We start from the raw sequence: 23,503 nt of genomic DNA on the forward strand, positions 1-23,503 counted from the left end.
CCAAATATCTGGAACTCACTGTCCCAAATATCTGGAACTCACTGTCCCAAATATCTGGAACTCACTGCCCCAAATATCTGGAACTCACTGCCCCAAATATCTGGAACTCACTGCCCCAAATATCTGGAACTCACTGCCCCAAATATCTGGAACTCACTGTCCCAAATATATGGAACTCACTGCCCCTGGAGCTCCACCTTATTGAAACCCTGTTCTTCAATGTGTGACTCCGGCTTTGGTTTCAGGCCGCCTCTAGGTTTGACTCTCAGCCCCGAGCTGTCCTGTTGGCTGAACGCTATAAATCACTCAACCATCCACTCATCCGGGCCAGCAGAAGGCGGTGTAAATAATTGAGAGGAGGAAGGGATTGCTCAGCGAGTTATGGTGCACGAGTATTGTCTAGTGTAGCTGAGCAGGGTGAGCGCACGCTGTTGCTTGAAGATTCTGTGTAAGGGCGTGGCTGTGCGTGGCAGCGCGTGGCTGTGCACATGGCGTGTGTCTGTGCTGTCGCATGTGCACGGCTGGTGATTGTTTATGGTCGGTGTAGGTTGCACATGGCGTGTGTCTGTACTGTCGCATGTGCACGGCTGGTGATTGTTTATGGTCAGTGTAGGTTGCACATGGCGTGTGTCTGTGCTGTCGCATGTGCACGGCTGGTGATTGTTTATGGTCGGTGTAGATTGCACATGGCGTGTGCATGTGCTGTCGCATGTGCACGGCTGGTGATTGTTTATGGTCGGTGTAGGTTGCACATGGCGTGTGTCTGTGCTATCGCATGTGCACGGCTGGTGATTGTTTATGGTCGGTGTAGGTTGCACATGGCGTGTGTCTGTGCTGTCGCATGTGCACGGCTGGTGATTGTTTATGGTCGGTGTAGGTTGCACGTGGCGTGTGCATGTGCTGTCGCATGTGCACGGCTGGTGATTGTTTATGGTCGGTGTAGGTTGCACATGGCGTGTGTCTGTGCTCTCGCATGTGCACGGCTGGTGATTGTTTATGGTCGGTGTAGGTTGCACGTGGCGTGTGCATGTGCTGTCGCATGTGCATGGCTAGTGATTGTTTATGGTCGGTGTAGGTTGCATGTGGCGTGTGTATGTGCTGTCGCATGTGCACGGCTGGTGATTGTTTATGGTCGGTGTAGGTTTGGGCAGTGGTGTGTTTGAGTGTGGGCTAACATTTGAGGAAAGGTCTTGTCTTTTTATGCTGCAATATGTGGATCAGTAATGTGTATTTTATTTTTCTCCCTCAGCTTTACCAACTTTTGAAGTTAACTTCAAAACACCGTCGTCTGTCAGCAGCATAGACCTTGCCATGGAAGTGGGTGTTTCAGGAAGGTATGTGTTCTGTCTGCTTCACTGAACAATAATCCGGAGTTTTGAAAGGTATTTTTTTTTTGTGTTGAAATTTTTTTATTGAATTATGCAATAAAATACATAGTAAATATCAACGTGAATAAGGTAAATAAGAAAACCTTATTTGCAAAGTATTTAAAAAGAATAATGAATTGATAGATTATGAAATTTACTCCTAGTAATAGAGGTAAGGAAAAAGTTAACAGTACATACTCTACAATCTGTTATAAAATAACAATACAAAAGGTATGCATGTATCTTATTTGTAAGTAACGGAATGACTACATAAATATAATCAAGATTAAAAAATAAGAAAAATAGAAGAAAGAAAAAAAGAGAGGGTGCCAGAGTAACAGGGGGTGGGGGGGAGGGAGAGGGAAGGAAAGAGAAAGGATAAAGAGAATTAAATAGTACAGGAAAAGCATATGAGATAATAAAATTAAGTAGGTAAAGGATGCACATTAGAAGAGGGAGTTGGGTTAGAATCGTCATCCAATGTGGTTTCCAAAAAGGGGGAGCAAGTTTGAAGAAAGATGTCAGCTTGGTCCTGAAGATTGTAAATTGTGCGTTCATGTAAGGCTGTCGGCATCATTGCCTCCAACCATTCTTCCTGAGAAGGAGCAGATGAAGACTTCCAATGGCGTAAAATGCAAATTTTGGCTGTAGCCAAAGCAGCGTGAAGAAGACGAGTCTGTGGCTTAGAATGTTTTGGAAAACCACGGAAGTCATGTAAAATAATGGTGGCAGATGTAGGTGGTAAAATTAATGCCATTGTAGAGTTCAAAGTTTTGCCAACAAAGATCCAGAAGGGTCTGGTGCGTGGACTTCGCAAATGATATGTGTTATGTCACAACCAGGATTAGAACATCTCCAGCAAGAAGTATGCGATAATAACCCAGCTTGATGTAATTTAACCGGTGACCAGTGTCAATCATGAAGAATTGTAAAGATACAGGGCCCGATTCACAGAACTAACCTAAGACAAAATCCTAAACGTACTACTTTTGGTATTCACAGAAGGCATTTATTAGTAGTAAAGTTAGGATTTTGTCTTAAGTTTGACTTAAGTTTGACTTAAGACAGACTTAAGACAGACTTAAGACAAACTTAGGACAGACTTAGGACAGACTTAGGACAGACTTAGGACAGACTTAGGACAGACTTAGGACAGACTTAGGACAGACTTAAGACAAACTTAGGACAGACTTAGGACAGACTTAAGACAGACTTAAGACAGACTTAAGACAGACTTAAGACAAACTTAAGACAAACTTAAGACAAACTTAAGACAAACTTAAGACAAACTTAAGACAGACTTAGGACAGACTTAGGACAGACTTAGGACAGACTTAGGACAGACTTAGGACAGACTTAGGACAGACTTAGGACAGACTTAGGACAGACTTAGGACAGACTTAGGACAGACTTAGGACAGACTTAGGACAGACTTAGGACAGACTTAGGACAGACTTAAGAAAGATTTACGACTAAATCCTAACTTTTCTACTACTAAATGCCTTCTGTGAATACCAAAAGTAGTAAGTTCAGGATTTTGCCTTAAGTTAGTTCTATGAATCGGGCCCACAGAATTTGAGACACACTTCTCGAACACTTTTGTGCAACCCCTCCAGAATTTGATCCCATTGAGCATTGGAGTACATAATAGATAAGCGAGATTGCCATTTAGCCCTAAGAGTATGTGAGGTTTTATAAAGACCAGAGGTCACCCCCTTAAACTTTGAAAGGTATTTTAACCTCCTTCTGGGAAGGCCTCGTAGTAGCTAAGAGTGGCCCATCTGCACCCCCCGCGGAGGCCGGGCTGAAGGGCCCGAACCCCTGAATTGCGAATCAGAACAGGATTTAAGGATAGATTTGGCGCCCTTGGAGATGACAAGTCAGGCTAGATTCAGTGCATGGAGAAGGGGGTGCCAGAGGGGGAGGGGGGGCGGATTCCAAATTGTTAGGGGCAGAATGAAGGATACGTGTGTGCTGTGAGGACAGAACTGTGCAGAGAAAGACACTTAAGGGAACTCTCACTCATACTGTTTCCTGTTGATATATGAAAATAAATAAAATATTTTGTTGGACGTAAATTGTGCTGTGAAAATGTATTGTCCAAAGACAACCACAGTTGTCATAACTGAAATCACTGAACGTCACTAACTGGACTAATTTGGGCTCCAGTTCAACCTCTCACCCAATTACCGCATTAAGGGGCAGATTGACAAGAAAGTGACGCATCTGTGAAGATGCGTCTCTTTCCCTGCGCCACTTTGAGAAACGCTTGCGAAACTATGGATGCGCCGTATTTATAATACGGCGCACCATGGCGCAAGGATTGACAGATGCGTCGGAAATTCTGACGCATCTGTTGACACAAATGTCACGCATTGCTCGAGTCATGTCACAAGCATGACGCAACTCCAGCAATGAAGGGGGATGCCTATCCTCATTGTGCTGAGTCACTCCTTATGCCTACTTCAAGCAGGCGTAAGAATTTGACGCAGTGGCGTCCTAGATGTGGCGCAATGAAATCTTGTAGATTTCACTGCATCACTTCTACGAGGCTTTTTTGCGTTGGAACGTCCATCCTGCATACATTACACCTGCCGCAGGTATAATGTGATGCAGGGCGTTACAATGTGATGCATCTTCCTAGATGCGGTACGCTGTAAATGGGCCGCATTTTTACGCTGCTGCTGCGTCACAAAAAGTGAGGCAACTGTGGCGCAAAAATGGCGCAAGGGACTTGTAAATCTGCCCCTCAGTTGCTTATTCTCCGTGTGCCAAACTGCACTGACGCCGGTACTGCCAGTGGCAACTCATTGAGGAATTGCTGCGGGCGGAGGAGGGGCAGGATGGGGGTAGTAAACTCCGGCATGCGGCCCAGCGGAGTAAAATAAATAAATAAATAAAACAAATTTACATTGCGCGCGCTGCAATGACAACTCGGCGATGCAGCGTGCGCAATGTAAATTGTTTTATTTATTTATTTACTTAACTCTGTTGGGCCATATGCCGGAGTTTACTACCCCCCAACCTGCCCCTCCTCCGCCCGCAGCACTCCCTCGGCGAGTTGCCACTGGCAGTACCGGCATCAGGCGCTTCCCCGGAAGGCTCAAAGGTTGGGGTGCCAGTTTGGTTACTAGGGATCTGTTTTGCTACTGGGGGCTGGTTTTGCAGCAGTATCGTTCACCAGTGAAGAACACAGTCAGCAGGCCAGCAGGATCCACACGTGCGCAGATCGGACGGCTCCCGTCTGTCTGACGCACACGACCACCACGGCGTTGGACGGCCAACACATGCAAGGGGTTAAAAGCTTCTGCTGCACACTTCCTTATTTATCCAGTAGTTTTCAGCAACAATAGAAGTGTCAAATTACCTCTGATGAAGTGCTGGAGAGAAATGAGAGTTTTGTTTAGAAGTGGCTATGACTCATCCAAGGAAACACAGAGGGTTGATGTTCCTGCCGGAAAGAACATTCACCACACATTACAGAACTGTGTTTTATGTTCATAGCTCAGTGGGTTACTGCTTTTGTCACAGAGATCCTTTTGTTACTGTGAAGTTCATAAATTAGTTGTGATCTAGCAAAGTGAGCTCTGAACTGCGAACAAAGTGCTGCAGGCAAACTGCATGGTACATGTTAGAAAGGTTTGTTTTCCCAGTCTTTCATTATGCTAATGTCTCAAAAAAAGGGTAGGTTTGGGTAGCAATAAAATGTTATTCGTAAAGCCTACCCTCACCACTGTGTTAAGTTCTGAGTTTGTGCTTCTCCAGACCAAACACTCTTAACCCCTTCGACGCGCATGACAAAGCCAGCTCGTCATGGGCGTTACCTACGCTACGCGCATGACAAGCTGGCTTTGTCACGTAACGCGCGATTTTCGAAATCGCAGCGCGCAGCGGGAGAACCCGCTAGCGAGCATGCGGTTAAAAATACATATCAGTGAACCTGCATCTTGTAGAACCCTTTGGTTCATATTTTCTATACCCATGATTCATTGTCTCTATGAATTTGTGATGTAAAGTGCTCTGACACCCTACACTGGTATGAGAGGTGCTATAAAACAAATTAAATACATGTGAGAGAGGGGTTATGGAGAGATGAGGGGCACTGTTGGAGGGTGATAGTGAGGGAATAATAGCCCAGCAAAGAATTTAATATCCTGGTACACTGTGAGGTAATGCTTTACGATGCTTTGAAAGCTAACAAAATGGAATATATGATGAAATATGTCAGACTTTCATGGGTGAGACACCCTTCCCTCCCCCCACATACACACATTCTCTTTCTTTCTTTCTTTCTTTCTTTCTTACTCTCTTTCTTTCTCTCTTTCTCTCTTTCCTCTTTCTTTTTCTCTTTCTTTCTTTCTCTCTTTCTTTCTTTCTTTCTCTCTTTCTTTCTTTCTTTCTCTCTTTCTTTCTTTATCTCTTTCTTTCTCTCTTTCATTCTCTCTTTCTTTCTCTCTCTCTTTCTTTCTTTCTTTCTTTCTTTCTTTCTCTCTTACTCTCTCTTTCTTTCTCTCTTACTCTTTCTATCTCTCTTTCTCTTTCTATCTCTCTTTCTCTTTCTATCTCTCTTTCTTTCTCTCTTTCTCTTTCTTTCTCTCTTTCTTTCTTTCTCTCTTTCTTTCCTTCTCTCCCCCACCCCTCCCTTTTGCAATGGCCAGGCTCACTTGCTGCTCCTGCTCGCTATGCAGCCTACATGGCTGGTCTGAAATAGTACGGCTGGTTTGGGTCCCATAGCAGGAAAGCTCTTGCTGTTCAAGCGAAAAGGTCAGTGTTTGCTAATTCAAGTAAGAAATGACTTACAAACATTCAAATGGTAAATTAAAAGCAAAAATTCATCACATGATCACCATATAACTTTTGCAAAATATGAATTTATTGATCATAAAGATCTCTAAAGTACTTAACCCATGACCCAGGTCAGGCAGTTTTAAGGGTAGACCCCGTTGAAACTCAATACTTGCTGTTCAAGCAGCAGCAGGCATGTCAGAGGTTTTCACGGGCCAGGCCAACAAACTCAAGAGGTGCTCCCCTCTAATGGATGCCTAGTTTAACCTCTAAAAAACAGTGTCCTGCATGGGAAGGGAGAGCACCGCTGCTCTAGCATATGAAGACATCTACTTATATACCTGTGGCGGATGTATGACGGAACGACGCGGGCTATTACCACGCGTACCGTTACAACGCGTGTTTTACAACGCAAGTCGTTACCACGACTTGCGCTGTAGGGTGCGGACTTAGGAATAGTTTAATTTACTATTCCAACACCAGTCCCCGTGGAGAGTAGGGAAGGTGTTGGTATAGTAAATGAACTATTCCTTGTCCTTGAGCGCCCTCCAGCGCAAGTCGTGGTTATGACTTGCGTTGTAAGAGACGCCTCGTAATGGTAGCGCGGGGTAACATCCGCGTCGTAAAGGATGTTCCCCACCTGTGGCAGCAGTTTTTTCATGAATAAATGGGGCGTGTTTGCTTTAAAATGTATGAAAAAATGTCACAGCCAGAGTGAAGGCCCAGAAAAGGGTAGGCACCCTGGAAAGTGTTGCTGCCTTCTGACAGCCATGCTTACATGGTTATATTTTTGAAACGGTATGTTGCATCTTGGTGAATGTGGGTCTGCCCCATGAGAATGCCTTCTCCCTAAGACTAAAGCTGTTCTCTCCTCTTCTTCTCAGTTACACTTATGGAGAGAGCTTGGGTGCAAATGTTGAATTGTCAGTCTGCAGGAAACCCAACCAGTTTGGCCCAGCAGGAACCTGTAACCTCAATCCGAATGGCATCTGTCGGCTCTATTCTGGATCCGTAAGTAGTGGACGCCTCTGCTGGGACCTGTGAACTCTCTTTGCATTCCTCCTCTTCTCTTCTCCCTCACCCTTTACTTGGATGTCCACTGGAGGTCCGGGAGATATAGCTCCATGCCAGGTTTTCAGGCTATCCACATGTAATACAATTACATGCAACTCATAGTCATTGGCTATCCCAAAAATGTAGCACATCCCTGCTCTGGCCTACATGAACCAAGAACTGCCCATCACAACCGTTCACTCTTAACAAAATGTCTACAAGGATGGAGGATATGTGATTCCTATACCTTATAGTCCTCAATGTATGTGAGTGATGAGTACACCTCATCCATTATAAACAATGTACGTCAATTACAGAGTATTCCATTTGACTAGTGCACAGACTCCATCCTTGTGTTTTTTAATAAGGGTTCCTTTATTCACAACTTCTTATTCTTTTTATTAAAAACGTTTCTTCCAGTGTAGCCAATGTGTTTCGTCTTGTAAAAGAGACTTCTTCAGGGCTACAAAATACAGAAAGTCACTCAGTGTGCTGGTTAGTAGTTCTGTAGGTACGGTCACTGGCAATGCCTGTAGGGGCAATGGGTGGTGTAAGCTGCGGAGGCCTCCTAACGAGAGCCCTGACACTTGTCTTTTTTTTACTAACTAAGCACTGGCTAGAAAGTAAATACCAAATTAACATTCTGCACAGGTTGCTTCCTGACTAGTGGCTTTGAACCTGCACAAATGACTACAAAATCATCTGGAGTTCCGTAAAGCTATAAAGACATGGCTATTCCCGGGATAATTTGTGTCTTTTTTGCTGCTTGCCTTAACCATGGTTACTTGGTAGCACTGGGACGCCCCGTTGCTGGGGCAGCCTTGCGCTGTATACATTTCAGTAAATAAAATAAATAAATAAAATAAATAAAGCTGGCTGAAAGTTCATTGGTAGTGCCTTAACGTATGACTAAGAAATAATCCACTTTACAGATATGGCTGGAAAGAAAGCCAGGAAGTTTAGCGGTGAATCATTTCTTTTAGGGAGTAGCCTGGCACATAGCCAAAGTCAGTCGCTAAAGCCTCATCTACAAGTTCCTACCTGTTGGCTGGAGAGAATGACAAGAAAGGTGAAATCATTGGATAATAACACAACTGAAAAAGAACATGCTCAATATCTAGGCAACTGGGGATGGAGACGGGGCAGACTCGTTCAACAGGAAATTACTGAGAAATCCCAACATTCAGCTGCATTGCAGCTGAGGAAGATATCTTCGACTGATTACAATTTCCATATGATTTAGGGTGATTCTGCACACTATAGAAAACGAGTTTTCTTAAGTTAACCACATTCGGTCTGAACTTGGGCCTCCACACCGTCTTGATTGTCCACACGTGCTTCAGTGTATTCATTTCTATCTCTCCTCACAAGCAAATACTTTTGCAGTGTAAGAAATGGGGTTACCAAATCTCCAGGGGGGGTAGCACGGAACCAAGGGGGCAGGCCAAACTTCGGAGGACATGTGAAGCACTCATGCAGTACTCATAGACGACACACCAGGCACACCACAAAAGAGGCAGGACACCAGCTTGAGTTGGAAAATTAGTAAGTAGTTTAGTATATCTCCAACCTGCAAGGCAAAAAATGCAAAAACAGTAGTAATCACAACAGGGCGCCAATTGGCTCCAGAGCCAAGTATATCCGGGGGGATTATTTACAAGGGGACAATGGGAAAAATGGTTGAGTCCATGAGTCCGTGGCTGAAATGACAAGAATGTGATTAAATTGACATTAAACCTGGGGCCAATATGGCGGGGCCAACTCAGGCACTAATCCTTAGTAGTAGGCTGTAATTGCAAAATACAACATTAGCATAAGTACACACCGTGCACTATAACTCCAACCCGACCCCTGTAAAGGAAGCACTTCATGGCATTGCAGCACATGATGACAGACAGGAGCACCTGTAATAAAGCAGCAAGGCTTGCTCAGTAACATGGGATTCAACCAAAGGCCTGGAAGGACAGGTCAGGCCAGCATAGGGGCGGGACCGTTAGTATAAACCATCAGGGAGTATACAACCGCATACATCACCCTCCATCCGGCATTAATACTAGGCCATCAGCACACTGGGCGCGAAACCATCTGCGTAAGCATTAACCCATTAGGCAAGAGAACAGGGCATTCCATTAATCCAGCCTTTAATCCAGTATTCAGCAAAAGCACTTCCTTACGCCACACTAACCCAAGCACCAGGGCCTACACTGGCTGGCGTTCAACTGGACCCCCAGGCAGGGGTTAACTAATGTCTTGGCCCAGCTCAGAGGCCTGGCAGTCCCGCAGGTACTTCTCACTGGAAGCCCTCGCCGAGTCCGGGGGCTCTGGTGTACAATTAGGGCCAACGAGCTCAAGTACAATGTCTCCCAGGGGGCCCTGCTCTTCCTTAAGGCAGTGGGGGCCAACAGGGCCCAATCCCGATTTCCCAAATGAAGGGGAGGGGGGGAGGGGGCGAGCACCGACCCTGTGCCCCGACTTCAGCCCCCAACCACTACGCAGCTGAGCCCCCAATCACCGGGCTCCTTGTGATGTCCTTCTGGCTCCGGGCTCTCCCCGGCGCTAATGCAGCAAGCGTTTTCCGGTACTTTCAGGCGGAGGGGGCAGGCACCGACAATGTGCCTCGAGGCCCCCCCTCCGTTTCCTCCAGACAGCGCGATTCGGGCACAGCGCTTAGAAGCCACAGCGCTTAACTTGACACCACGTAGGGCACAAAGGCAGCCTCTTCCAGCTGCGCAGCGCTAGCAAGCATGCAGCGCTTCTTCTCAGCACAGCGCTCCCCAATAACAGTTCTCCGGGGCCCACAGCGCTTCCAGGCAGCACAGCGCTTTGGGGGCTCAGTCCTCCGGATACAGCGCTTAGAGTACAGCGCTCCCAGATTATAGCGCTTAGCAGGCAATCAGCAGGGCAGTCTTGGTCACAGCGCTCTGGGGACACAAGCAGTCTCCTGCAGGCCAGCGCTTTCAAGGGCACAGCAGGCTGCAACAGTCCTGGGCAAGGTTAGCGCTTTGCAGGCACACATCGCTTCTTCTAGGCACAGCGCTTCCCCTAGGCACAACACTTCCAAGCGCACAGCGAAAGGGGGGCGGACAGTCCCAGCAGCAAGCCCCAGGGTAACTCTTCTCACCTCCTGGGGGGTCCAAGGTGCTCCTTCCCTTCCAGGTGCTTCTTGGTGAAGCGCTTGCGTGGCGCAAGGTCCCAGCAGCTTCAGGGACCTAGGAGGGCCCTCCTTCTTCAGGGGCCCGGGGACAGAGCAATAGACACTACTGGGCCAGGTCAGCAGGTAGTGGGAGCATCATCAAAGCAGGGTGGTGGGCTTTCACCATCCCCACTGCAGCGTGGCCCTCCTCCTACACAGCAGCCTGAACTCCTTCAGTGGGGCTCCACTAGCCCTGGGGACAGTAGGGGGGTTCTGGATGGGTGCAGGGTCCAGCACACAGGCCCAAGTGGCGGTATCCCCTGCAGCAGGTCCCCTCACATTCATGTCCCAGCTCTGTCTCTGCACATCACATCTCTACTGCTCTCCCTATACCAGAAAGGCTGGAAGCTTCTAGAAGGTCCCTCCAAATGCTGGGATTGCTGGGTACCAGACAACTAGACCGCTAACCCACCTCAGACAGGCGAACTAGTTCTAACTGGCTCAGGGGGAGGAGTAGAGCACCCTGGGTGCCAGGCTTTCCCTCCAAATGCAGGGGTAGCTGGGTACCTAACAACTAGACTGCTAATCTCCGGCAGTCAGGTGGCACAACGCATAGCCTTGGCAGCCATTTTAAATGCAAAACACAAATGCAGCATTTCACCAGGGTACATGTTTACAATGGGGGAAAATAAATGTACACACCATTGGATTGCATTTAACATAAACATGGCGTCTCACACCACACATGGCCTATACAGGTTTATTACCATGGGGGGGACATCTCAAATTAGGGGGGCAAAAAGCGAAAAAGCGAAAAATTTGGGGTGCAAAGGGCCAAGTCCAACATGCAGACATATGTTTTTCTTGGTGAGCACACCTTTGTCTCGAATTGAAGGCCTTTCTGCTCTCTGTGACTGGCTCTGAGGGCCCATTCATGAAATAAGTTTGTCATTATTTTGTGTGTAGCAAGATTTGAGGTGTCAATTTTGGTCACAGGTGCATTCACAACTACACGTTTAGCGATGGTGTTTATAAACGTTGTATTTTGTTCTGTATTATGATTGGTTAACCCTGTGGAATTTTTTTTTTCATTTTAGGTTGACCGTATAATTAGGTTTGTGAATTTTGTTACACAAAGGGGCTCCTTTGGAGGTGAGCCATGAATTGCTTGCCCCTGCTTTTAGACTGACAGGGGCCTGCCCTCTGTCCCAAAGGGCCGGACTTGGGAGAATTTTCACATTTTCTTTGTAGCTCATTCTATGTCAGACCTCCTGGTTCATTTATTCTAGCGATTGGGCGTGTGTGAGGTTATGGAATGCATAAAGCTATCAATCAATCAATCAATATGAACTTTATTCGGATAAAAAAGCATATCCATAAAAGTACAAACTCAAAAATAGTTAAAAACATTCATTAGGGTTAGGGTAGGCCTCCAGTGATACAGTACATAATTCATAGCTGAACAATCAATAAAAACATTCAGCTTAAAAACATAAGATAGAGTGCATGTAATTTAGCGGTGTAGCACGGTTACAACGAATTTTTTACAACGCACTACCATTACATCGCAACTTTTACCACGCAAACCATTACAACGCAATGCGCTGGGGGGCGCTCTAGGATAGGGAATGTATTTAATATACTATCCAACACCTTCCCTGCTATCCACGGGGACTGGAGTTGGAATAGTAAATTAAATAATTCACTATCCAGCGCCTAAAAGCATTATGCGTTGTAATGGACTGCGTGGTAAAAACCGCGTTGTAAAGGCATGCGTGGTAAAAGCATGCGTTGTAGTGACACCAATCCAATTTAGCAGGGGTGCATAGAGTTACGGGTACGCACTGCCGCTTTCAGAAAGGAACCAACCCGAAAGGTTAGTTCATCATCATTTAGAGCTAGCACCATCCCATAAGCTGCCTTATAGTCAATCGCAGGTAGGGCTTAAAAATAAGGAATCAAAAATCTTTTGGCGAGAAGTAAGTAATAAGAACAAAAGAATAGAAAGTGCAGCATTGATTGTTTGTGTTGATTATTGCAGGGGCAGGGTAGGAGATCATGGTTGGTAATAAAACCCACGGGAAATGATAACATATATTTCATAGTGTCAGTCCTTAGTCGAAAAAGTAAGCCCCTTTCCCAGCGGCTAATTGGTTTTAACCTTTTCCGTGCTCATGACGAGCTCAGCTCGTCATGAGGCACGATGCTCTGGTGCTCATGATGAGCTGAGCTCGTCATGAGCCGTGGAACGCTCCCACGCGGGGATAATTCCCCTGCTGTGATGTGCGTTCCACAGGAACAGGTGTGGTCATGATGACCTCAGCTCGTCATGAGCACATGAGCACCGGGGCGCTGTGCGCGCCCCCGCCGCCCAGCACAGCGGGGAAATATGCCCCGCACGGAAGGGGTTAACAAATATCTAGAAACCGCAGGCGTGACATTCTCAATTTGCATGTATCCGGCCACTGAAGTTTTTTTACATTCTGTAGCTAGTCTTGCATTTTTATACGATGCGTAATGGGTCTTTTGGAGGGATTTACTGCTGATAGAGGTACGGTCTGAAAGATTTAAAAATACACGTTCCAGGTTCACGCTAGCTAAACTTTTGTGAACCGCGGCCAACCATGGTATGTCCATCCCCCTGTCGCTTTGCGAACAGTCTAGGATTATCTCTCTTGTCAACAAGGCTGCAGGATTTTTCCAAATTCTCAACCAAAATAGGGTTGGGCGTGCCTTAACATAATCTTCTATATATGGGATGTTAAGTTCACGATGACTGGCATATTTGGATGAGGAGATGGGTGCACCAAGGATTTTAAAAGCTATCACATATTGTGTTCGGATGGGCAAAGCTTAAGGTCCGCGGAGCTCTCAAATTAGGAAGGTAGACCCTACTCCCTGAATTGTCAGTTCTATGACTGACTACCAACAGTAATCATTTTTGGGGAACACGCAATTTATATCATCATATACATTTCAATAAATTATATTTCAATAAACACAGAGATATTCTTGTCTTGACTTTGTTATACAACCCATGGCCAAAACCATAAATAATTAGAAGACTTCCCTGTTAAGGAACATCACTTTCGTTTGTTATAATACTCGGAAGGATATCATTTTCTTCCTGATCTTGAGTATTCTTTCATATACTTTAGGAATCCCTTGCCGAAGTACACGAATATACACCACAGTGATTCGTTTTCATTGTGGGGGAAGCTCACATCACAAAACAACAGTGCCATCTACTGGTACATTAATTGATTACAACAGCTTTCAAGTACACACCGAGAAGGACGAAGTTAGGCCTCGGCGGTAAATTCTGTTCCGCTTGTGGAATATGCATAATTTCGCGTTTCGCGTAGAATGCAAAATGACCCAAAATTCTGCGTTCCACGAAATTTTTTGCTTGTTCGTGTTCTCAAAATGCGTGTTTGCAAGATGTTTCTCCCTGAGCACGCAAAAAGCGATCGCGAACAGGAAAAAAGCATCCCGAACAAGCAATTCTGCGTGTTCGCGGAATATCTGCGTGTTCGCTGAGATTTTTTACCGTTTCGCAGAACTTTGTGTAGCGCGACTATGCAAATTCCGCCCACCCCTAGACGAAGTCCAACAAATTCCGCAATCAATAGCCTTGATGAAGTAGTAGAGATACTTTTCCGAGATGACAAAACACGTGTTGGCTAAAAGGCATCTCTTCGGCAGGAAATAAAATCCAGGAAATAAACAAAACAGTCAAGACAAGAATATCTCTGTGTTTATTGAAACATAATTGATTAAAATGTATATGATGATATAAATCGTGGGTGCCCCAAAAAGTATAACTCCTGGTGCATTTGATTGAGCCTTGCGCTAATTCCCCTTTCTTGATACTATTATGATCAACTTCTACAAACAGAGGTTGCCTCCTCGTCCAAGCTTAAATATGCTTTGGAAAAACGTTTTTGTGACATTAGTGATATTTGTAGGGTGCATGATTTCCATTGGTGTAATTATTGAAAACTTTGGTAAAACAACCAGAAATTGTGTGTAATAGAGCCAAAAACACAAGTACCACCATCAACAGCAGCTTAATTTATGTTCGTTTGTGTTGTTCCTGTGCTCCTGAAGTAAGATTTTTACTCTAACGGACTCGAAATTATGTGACGTGACAATTTTTTGTAGCAAGCTTTATGCGAAATGCTGGAAGTTATGCATGATTATACTGACATAACGAAATGCCACCCGGGTCTAGTGTATATATTTTTCCCTCCATTTATAGCCAATGTAGTATATTTGGGCAAGATCCCAATATCAAGCTGAACTATTGTCGATTTGCATTACTGTGCTTAGATGTTCAATAGCTTATGGTAAGAGGGGTCACCTTCCAGCTTGGGCTGATGTCCTAAGGCATATGGGGCCAGATGTAGGTCGGCAAATACCGGTGGGTAACGGCCGATTTAGGCCGTTACCGACCGGTATTTGCAAATGGAGATGTAGGGGCCTTAAAATTTACAGAATCGGTAAATTTACCGATTCGGTAAAATACCGATTCTGTAAATTTACAGAATCGGTAAATCAATATGTAGGTGGCACTGAAAACAGTGCCACAGGCCCTTACCGATTTGTTATTTACCATGTAATACTATTGCATGGTAAATAACGAATACCAGTGTACATGCACATACATGCCCTAAGGGCATGTATGTGTGCCACATGGCACACAAGCCACAAACAGGGGTGCAACAGGGTGTCAAAGTGACACCCTGTCCCCCTTGGCAATTCGGTAATTTTACCGATTCTGTAATTACCGAATCGGTATTTGCCATTGAATCCTATGGGCTTCAAGGCCCATAGGAATCAATGACAAATACAGATTCGGTAATTACAGATTCGGTAAATACCGAATCCTACCGATTCGGTATTTTTTACCGAAGAATTACCTACATTAGATTTACCGATTCATGAATACCGAATCGGTAAAATTCGGTATTTATGTATCGGTAAATCTAACTTACCTACATCAGGCCCTTAGTCGGCAGGGTCACCCTCCAGCTTGGGCAGATGTCCTAAGGCTTATCGTTGACGAGGTCACATTCCAGGATTGGCTGATGTCCTATGTCTTATGGTCGGCAGGGTCACCTTCCAGCTTAGGCTGATGTCCTAAGGCTTATGGTCGGCGAGGTCAAATTCCAGGATTGGCTGATGACCTATGTCTTATGGTCGATGTGGTCACCTACCAGCTCGGGCTATTGTCCTAAGGCTTATGTTCAGCAGGGTCACCTTCCAGCTTAGGTTGATGTCCTAAGACTTATGGTGGGCAAGGTCACCTTCCACCTTGGATTGATGTCCTATGGCTTATGGTCGGCAGAGTCACCTTCCAGCTTAGGTTGATGTCTTAAGACTTATGGTGGGCAAGGTCACCTTCAAGCTTGTATTGATGTCCTATGGCTTATGGTCGGCAGAGTTACCTTCCATCTTGGGCTGGTGTCCTAAGCTTTATGGTCGGCAAGGTCACCTTCCAGCTTGGATTGATGTACTATGGCTTATGGTCGGCAGAGTTACCTTCTGTCTTGGGCTGGTGTCCTAAGCTTTATGGTGCATGAGGTCACGTTCCAGCTTGGGCTAAAGTCTTAAGGCTTATGGTCGGTGGGGTCACTGTTGGAGACAGGTTTGCTTCTCTTAGGTTTCTTCGAGCTTCCAACAGCAGGAACAACCTCCAGAGGCCCAAAACTGTCTCTGGCGCCGTGAGCAATGCTGCTGTGATGCCGTGACCTGCACCGAAGCCCGGGCACCGCTTTTGAAGTGAACGATGCAGCGCCCAGCCTGCACTGCAGCTCCGACGCCCTTCGACGCCCGTCGATGCCTGCAGTTTTCAGCTGTGCCCGATACCAGCGCTTGCACCAACTCCGTCATCACAAGTTCCTGCATCCTGCTATCACAGCACCGATAACCGCCAAGGGTGACTCCGGGAACTCGTCATCTTCATATCATCACCAGAACTGACGCCTCCCCGCCGATGCAACCGTCTTCCCCTGTCCCGGACTCGACACGTCGTCTCTTCACGAAAACGCCACCGCGCCTCCCCCATGGCAGCCAGGGAGCCGACCTCAACCTAAGGCACCGATGCCTCACCTCCATGACACCGTGCATTGTCAAAAACCTCATTTCCAAGGTGCTGTTTGTTTGGGAGGTCCATGTGGCTCCATGTCCAATGCCGCGCTCCTCACGGTCGGCGCCAACCTTTGGATTTATTGCTGTCACAACATCGTAATAGCCCCAGGTGGAGCTATTTGTTTTCTACAACCTTTATTTTTCCAATACTTTTCTAAAGTAATATCTTATTACCTGTGTGTTGGGTTTTTGTCGCTTTGGTCTTGTTGAGTTTAGATAAATATACTTAATTTTTCTAAACTGGTGTGGTGTTCATTTGTGGTGTTATCACTGCATTACTGTGTGTTTTGAGTACAAATACTTCACACATTGCCTTTGGGATAAGTCTGTCTTCTCGTGCCAAGCTACCCAGGGGGTGAGCAAGGATTATTCTAAAGTGTGTATCCTCCTTACCCTGACTAAAAGCAAGGGTTTTTATTTGGACAAAGGTACCTACCTCTGCCAACTAGAGACCCACATTTCTAACATTGATGGTCAGCGGTGAGAATTTGAATTTGTATTTGTATTTGTACTTGACCCACAGTTCTTCGTTCTTCCCTGGTCCGACCACTCACTGATCATGGCAAACTGGGAGGTAAAGGATGATGACACCCCCCCACCCAGGAAATTTAGAATGGACAGGGCATGGTCAAGGCTTCCGGTAGAGGCTTGGAACGCCCGGTTGGAGGGCTCCCAGCCTGAGAAAGGTCAGGATCCGGTGACTGCAGACGCTATGATGAGGAACTGGCTGACCAACGCTGTGGACCATGTGCTTCCACTCAAGAAGATGCTTATTAGGGACAAGAGAGTGGGGTCCGCCCCATGGTATTCCTCGGAGCTTAGAACCCTGAGAAAGAATTGTAAACGGGCGGAGAGATTATGGAGGAAGAACCCGGAGATAGAAAGCAGGGAAAAATATTGTATGGAACTAAGGATATACAAACGTGCCATACGTGCTGCAAAGGCCTCCTTTTTTGGGGAGAGAGTGAGTCATGCTGCGTCCTCATCCAGGGAAGCCTTTCTAGTGATGAAGGAGCTTCTTAAACCGCCGGCTCCCATTCTTGTCCACGACAGACCACAGGAAAAATGTCTGGAATTGGCCACTTTCTTCAAGAATAAAATTGACACCATTATTAGTTCTCTCCCCCCGGTGATAGGAACCCCGACCTTGTCTGAGGACCTGAGCACGTCGGAAAATCTATTGACGTCTTTTGGCCCCGTAACCTCAGGCGAAGTACTGAAGGTCCTTGGGAGCTTGAAGAGTGGCTCGCCTCGAGACCCAGTCCCAATGCGGTATTTAAAGCAGGCTGCCTCATCGATAGGAGAGCCTTTGACCGATTTGGTCAATCTCTCCTTCGCTCATGGGACCGTACCGCCGGACTGGAAAAGCGCAGTCGTTAAAGCGCTTTTGAAGAAGCCTGGCTTAGATCCACAGAACTTAGCCAATTTCAGACCCATCTCCTTGCTACCAGGGGTTAGTAAGGTGGCAGAGAAACTGGTCAACCGCCAACTATCCAATTTTCTCGAGGAGAATGGTCGGTTGAGGGACTCCCAGACGGGATTCCGACCGGGTCATGGAACCGACACGGCTCTGCTAGCAGTAGTAGAGGAGGCCAGGAGCACTTTGGATTCAGGGGGGTCAGTGGCAGTGATCCTCCTGGACCTAAGTGCGGCCTTCGATACTGTTAATCATGGAGTGCTGATACAACGCCTAGCAGAGTCAGGTGTCACAGGAGTGGCCCTGGAATGGTTGGCCTCTTTTCTGGAGGGGCGTACCTTCGAGGTTTGGGAAGGTAACGCGAAATCTCCTCCCCTCCCACTTCACCGCGGGGTGCCCCAGGGCTCATCCCTGAGCCCCACGTTATTTAACGTGTATATGGCACCCTTGGAGGGAGTGGTGTCTTCGTTTGGCTTTAAGACCATAAGCTATGCTGATGATACTCAGCTAGTGGTGGGTCTGACACAGCTGGAGAAACAGCCTGAGATGCTCCACTCATGCTTAAGAGAGGTGTTTGACTGGATGTCCAGGTCATCGCTCAAATTGAACGGCTCAAAAACGGAGCTGATGATCTTGGGCCACTCAAATTTTGCCCTCTCGCCGAGCAGCTGGCCCAACTGCATGGGCACCCCGCCTGACCCAAAGAAGGAGATAAAGAGCCTGGGGGTCTGGCTGGAGCCTGATCTGTCCTTTAGGACACACGCCAAGAAGACCGCTGGCGTGTGTTATGGACTGCTCCGATCGGCCCGTAAGGTTCTACCCCTCTTACCTGAACCCTCCCGGAAGCTGTTAGTCCAAGGTCTAATCATCTCACGCTTGGACTACAGTAATGCACTCTTTTTCGGAGCACCGGAGTCAACGTTCAAGATCCTGCAACAAGTGCAGAACGCAGCAGCGAGGCTGTTGCGGAACGTTCCGGCCAGGCAGTCAGCTAGACCTGCTTTAAAGGCACTCCATTGGCTTCCTGTCAAAGAGAGAGTGACCTTCAAGGCCCTCTGTATTGCTCATAAGAGCATACAGGGGAAAGAACCAGCTATTCTGAAGGACATGATTCGGCCCTATAAGTCCACTAGAGCCTTACGCTCCGACAACAAACATCTCCTTCAGATAAAGAGAATCAGGAGAGCCCGTTCAGGTGGCAGGAGTTTTTCTCGCCTGGAACTCTCTCCCACTCTCATTACGATCTGAACCAAATTTGCTTAGGTTCCGGAAACTTCTCAAAACTTACCTATTCCCAGAATAATTTCAGCTTCTGTTCTGCTCCATACAGGCTGCTTGCTCTGATTCTCTATTAGCGCTGGGATGCCCCTGGGTAACCGTGCGCGGTACAAAATTATTTAATAATAATAATGTAATAATAACAGTGATTGGTTTACTTCACTAGTGTAGTGCAGACCATAACGCAACCACATACTATTTTTTTTCCCCTGTTTCCCTTCGGAATTTGTTGGCAGAAACTCTGGTTAGTTGTTGCACGTGTAGGGCCTTGTCAAAATGGAACTCAGCTTTTGGCACCTGTATATATACACAATGAGGGAACTAAAAGTCTTTTGCAAGGAGAGGGGGCTACCTGTAAAAATGAGATGCAGAAGGCAGGACCTTGAGGCAGCCCTGTATACCTATGAAATACCACACTGGAAAGCAACGCTGTCAGATGACTCTGGGGAGGAATCAGAGGTGGAGGATCCCCAGCCGGAATATCCAGAGGGCCGTGGCCCAGGGAAGGGAACATTGTGGGGGACATTGGCTTGTGAGGAAAGGAAACAGAACAGCGCTTGTGACCGGAGGCTGAGACAGCTCGAACGGGAGTGTGAGGAGATAGAGCAAGCCTTAGCTGAAAAGAAATGTGTGCAACTCATGAAGTGAGTTTGACTGGGTTGGAGGTAGAGTCCAGCTCAGATGGTGGCAGCAAACATGTAGGGCCCGATGCAGGTAAATCTTTTTTACCACTTCTTAAATACCAATTCATACCGAATCGATATTTAAGAAGTGGTAAAAAAGAGGAGGGCAGAAGTAGGTAATTTTATTTTTACAATTACCGAATCGGAAGGAATCGGTATTTACCGATTTGGTAAATACTGAATCGGTAATGCCCATTGATTCCTATGGGCATTGAAGCCCATAGGAATCAATGGGCATTACCGAATCGGTATTTACCGAATCGGTAAATACCGAATTTTGCAAGGGTGCAGGGGGTGTCACTTTGACACCTTCTGGCACCCCAATTACAGGCATGTGTGCCATGTGGCACACATACATTCCCTAAGGGCATGTCTGTGTGTCACATGGCACAGGTGTGCATGCACAGATGTGCATGCACACCTGGATTCGGTATTTCACCACCCAATTGGATTGGGTGGTAAAATACCGAATCTAAAAGGCCTGTAGCACTGGAAACAGTGCTACCTACATCAGGAATTTTCCGAATCGGAAAAATTACCGATTCTGTATTTTACAGAATCGGTAAATTTACCGATTCGGTAAATTTACCGATTCTGTAAAATATAGCCCCCTACATCTCAATGACCCATTTACCACCTACATCTGGCCCGTAGTGTCTAGTGCTGAAGGAGAAGTACACACACCTAGAGATGTGGCACCAGACTTGAAGGAGGGGTTTGACATACACCAAGGGGTTCAGGTTTGTGAGGTAACTCCAGTGGTGCGCAGTGTCCCTGAATTGGATTGAGGAACTGGCACAGGGGTTCATATTCCTAGTGGTGGGAGGGGCGCTCTACTGACTGTGGATGAAAGGTGCAGGGAGAGGGGTTTCCCCATGGCACAAGTCTTGGTATGTGAATGTTGAGACCGCCCATAAGAGTGTGGGTTGAGTGACAGAAACAGTCAGACACTGTCTCGCCAGTCTCAGGAGGGTGATGTTGAGGTACTTGTGTGAGGCACTGGATGGTGAGGGAAAGAGTAGCTTGGTCAGCAACTGTGTGGAGCTGTGTGATTCAATTGTTGGAGAGCATATTTTTAGACCCTTATTTCCCCAGTTATGCCAACAGCTGTTGGAGTGTGAGTTTTCTGATCCCAGGGAGGCAGATGTTTTGGAGGATTCCAGAGGGTATGGAGAAGCTTCTGGGAGTGTTCCTGAAGGGGGTGACTCACATTTTCTCAAACCAAGTGAGATAGGGGAGGTTTGTGGTAGCCCAGATAGGTCCCAGTATAGTGGGAGGGGTGTAGGGTCCCACATCCTATCTCAGAGGAGAAGGAGTGGGAGTAGGCTGTGTCCCAAGGTGCCCAAAATCCAGGGCCTAGTTGGTTCTGTGAGTGAACACCAGGAGGAGGGGGGGCTAGTCTGCACCAGGAGGCCATCCCCGGAGGGGGATCCAAAAATCCAAAAGTGTCAGGTGCACTGGGGGAGTCTGCTGTAACAAGCATCCCACCAGTTCTGGTGTCTGGCAGCACTGCTCCAGTTGGGAGAGTGCATGAGTCCTGAACAAAGGGCAAGGGGTACGCAGTCCCCAGTGGAAGGACCAGTGGGTCAGGGGTTGCCAACTCAGAGCAACCAAGGTCTGACCCTGGTGAGGCCACTTCTGGCCTGGTGGGTCTTCTTGCTCTGTCAGGTGGACAGGTGGCTGGGGACCTGTGCCAGGCAAACTCTTGCACAGCTCTGGAGAAGTGTGTTTCCCTTGGGGGGTTGGTTAACTCCTCCAGAAGTCCTGGGTTGCCTAAGGGCACAGCCCCTGGGTTGGATGTATGACGTTACAACGCACACTTTTACAACGCATACCTTTACAACGCATTTTTTACAACGCAACATCGATTATAACGCACACTTTTACAACGCATACCATTACAACGAATTCTTAAAAAATACCTTTACAACGCATTCCACTACAACGCATACTACATTTACAACGCATACCATTACAACGCATTACATTACATTGCAAATAAGGTAAGTGTTGGATAGTGTAGGGGTTAAAATTACTATTCTAACTCCAGGGGGTGCAACAGTAGGGAAAATATTGGATAGTGTAGGGGTTAAAATTACTATTCTAACTCCAGGGGGTGCAACAGTAGGGTAAGTATTGGATGGTAAGTTTTGCGTTGTAATGGTATGCGTTGTAATGACTGCGTTGTAATGGTATGCGTTGTAGTGGTGTGCGTTGTAGTGTCATGCGTTGTAATGACTGGGTTGTAAATGTATGCGTTGTAATGATGTTGCGTTGTAAAAGTTTCGTTGTAATGGTAGTGCGTTGTAAAAGTTGCGTTGTAAACGTTGTATACCCCTGGGTTGGAATACCAGGTTAGGGTGCCCCCCCTGACCTGGAGGAAGGGGTGACTGCTAACAGTGCCCAGACCAGTTTGTCTTCTGGGGGTACCGCTCCAGGTGGGAGGGGGGTATGCAGAGCCCCAAGGAGGAGGACTGGGTGTAGGAGAGCCCACCACAATCCCGTGTCAAGTCTCAGGGTACATACCCTGGACTGGTGTACCAGTTGCAGGATAGCTCCCCTGAACTGGTGGGAAGATTGTGCAGAACACCTGCAACAGATGCCCTGACAGTTCTGGAGTCTGGTGGAACCGCTCCAGGGTGGAGGGTGCAGAACCCCAGGAGGAGTGGTGTGGGAGAGCCCACCCCAGTCTCCTGTCCAGCCGCAGGGTACAGACCCTGGGCTGGTGGGCCAGTTTCAGGATGCCATACCTGACTTAGCAGGAGGGAGCGTGGACAAAGGGTGGCAGGCATATGGGCCTACCACTCCCCACTCTCTGACGCTACAGCGGTTAGAGAGAGCTGAGAGGCATGATACCTGGCTCTCATCACTGCCAGTTGTCAGTGGCCACTGTGGCTTGCTGTCCTCGTGGACAGAGTTATCCCTGGGAGGGAGACATGAGTCACATTCCGGGGGTGGACAAGGCCACACCACTGTGTAGGCCATGTGGGTACTGTCTCCCTGTTGGGACACATCTGTGACCAAAGTAGGTATAGGCGCTGCATGGATGGGGTCCGCAGGTGAGGGAATGTGTTCCCCATGGGTCATCTTAGTGGGCTCTGAGAGTATGGATAGAGGGATCCAACTGAGTTCAGGAAGGCGTAGAACGGGAATAGACCCCTGCTATTGTGGGCCAGGTTCCATGTTCTATCACCCCAAGCAGGGAAGCCCATCGAGGTATTTAGGTTGGAAGGGGACATGTGTTGAACTTCGCCCTTTTTGCAGGATTATCCACAAACTTTTTACTTCTTCCTCCTTTTTTTTCCTGATCTGTTGTTGTTGGCTTTAGGACTCTGAGCACCTTACCACTGCTGATTATTGCTAAAGTGCATATGCTCTCTGGGTAAATTGTGTTTATGGATTGGTGTTTCCATGATTGGCATATTTGATTTACTGGTAAGTCCCCATTAAAGTGCACTGACTGCGCTAGGGCCTGTAAATCAAATGCTGCTAGTGGGCTTGCAGCACTGATTGTGCCACCAACATGAGTAGCCCTGAAAAGGTATCTCAGTCCTGCCACTGCAGTGTCTGCACGCAGTTTGAACTGCCATGTAAACGTGGCAAGTTCACCCACTTGCCAGGGTCATAAACCTCC

General features: G+C 47.1%; 1 protein-coding gene across 1 annotated transcript in view; it reads left to right on the forward strand.

Moving 5' to 3' along the window:
* Positions 1 to 23,503, forward strand: part of LOC144768004 (ovostatin-like) — a 249,450-nt gene that overhangs the window by 57,596 nt on the left and 168,351 nt on the right. The window contains exons 7-8 of the mRNA XM_078651396.1: positions 1,250 to 1,334; positions 7,037 to 7,163. Coding sequence (XP_078507522.1) covers positions 1,250 to 1,334; positions 7,037 to 7,163 — 212 coding nt within the window. The remainder of the gene's footprint in view (positions 1 to 1,249; positions 1,335 to 7,036; positions 7,164 to 23,503) is intronic.

The sequence above is a fragment of the Lissotriton helveticus genome, chromosome 7, assembly GCF_964261635.1.
Source record: "Lissotriton helveticus chromosome 7, aLisHel1.1, whole genome shotgun sequence".
Taxonomy (NCBI): Eukaryota; Metazoa; Chordata; class Amphibia; order Caudata; family Salamandridae; genus Lissotriton; species Lissotriton helveticus.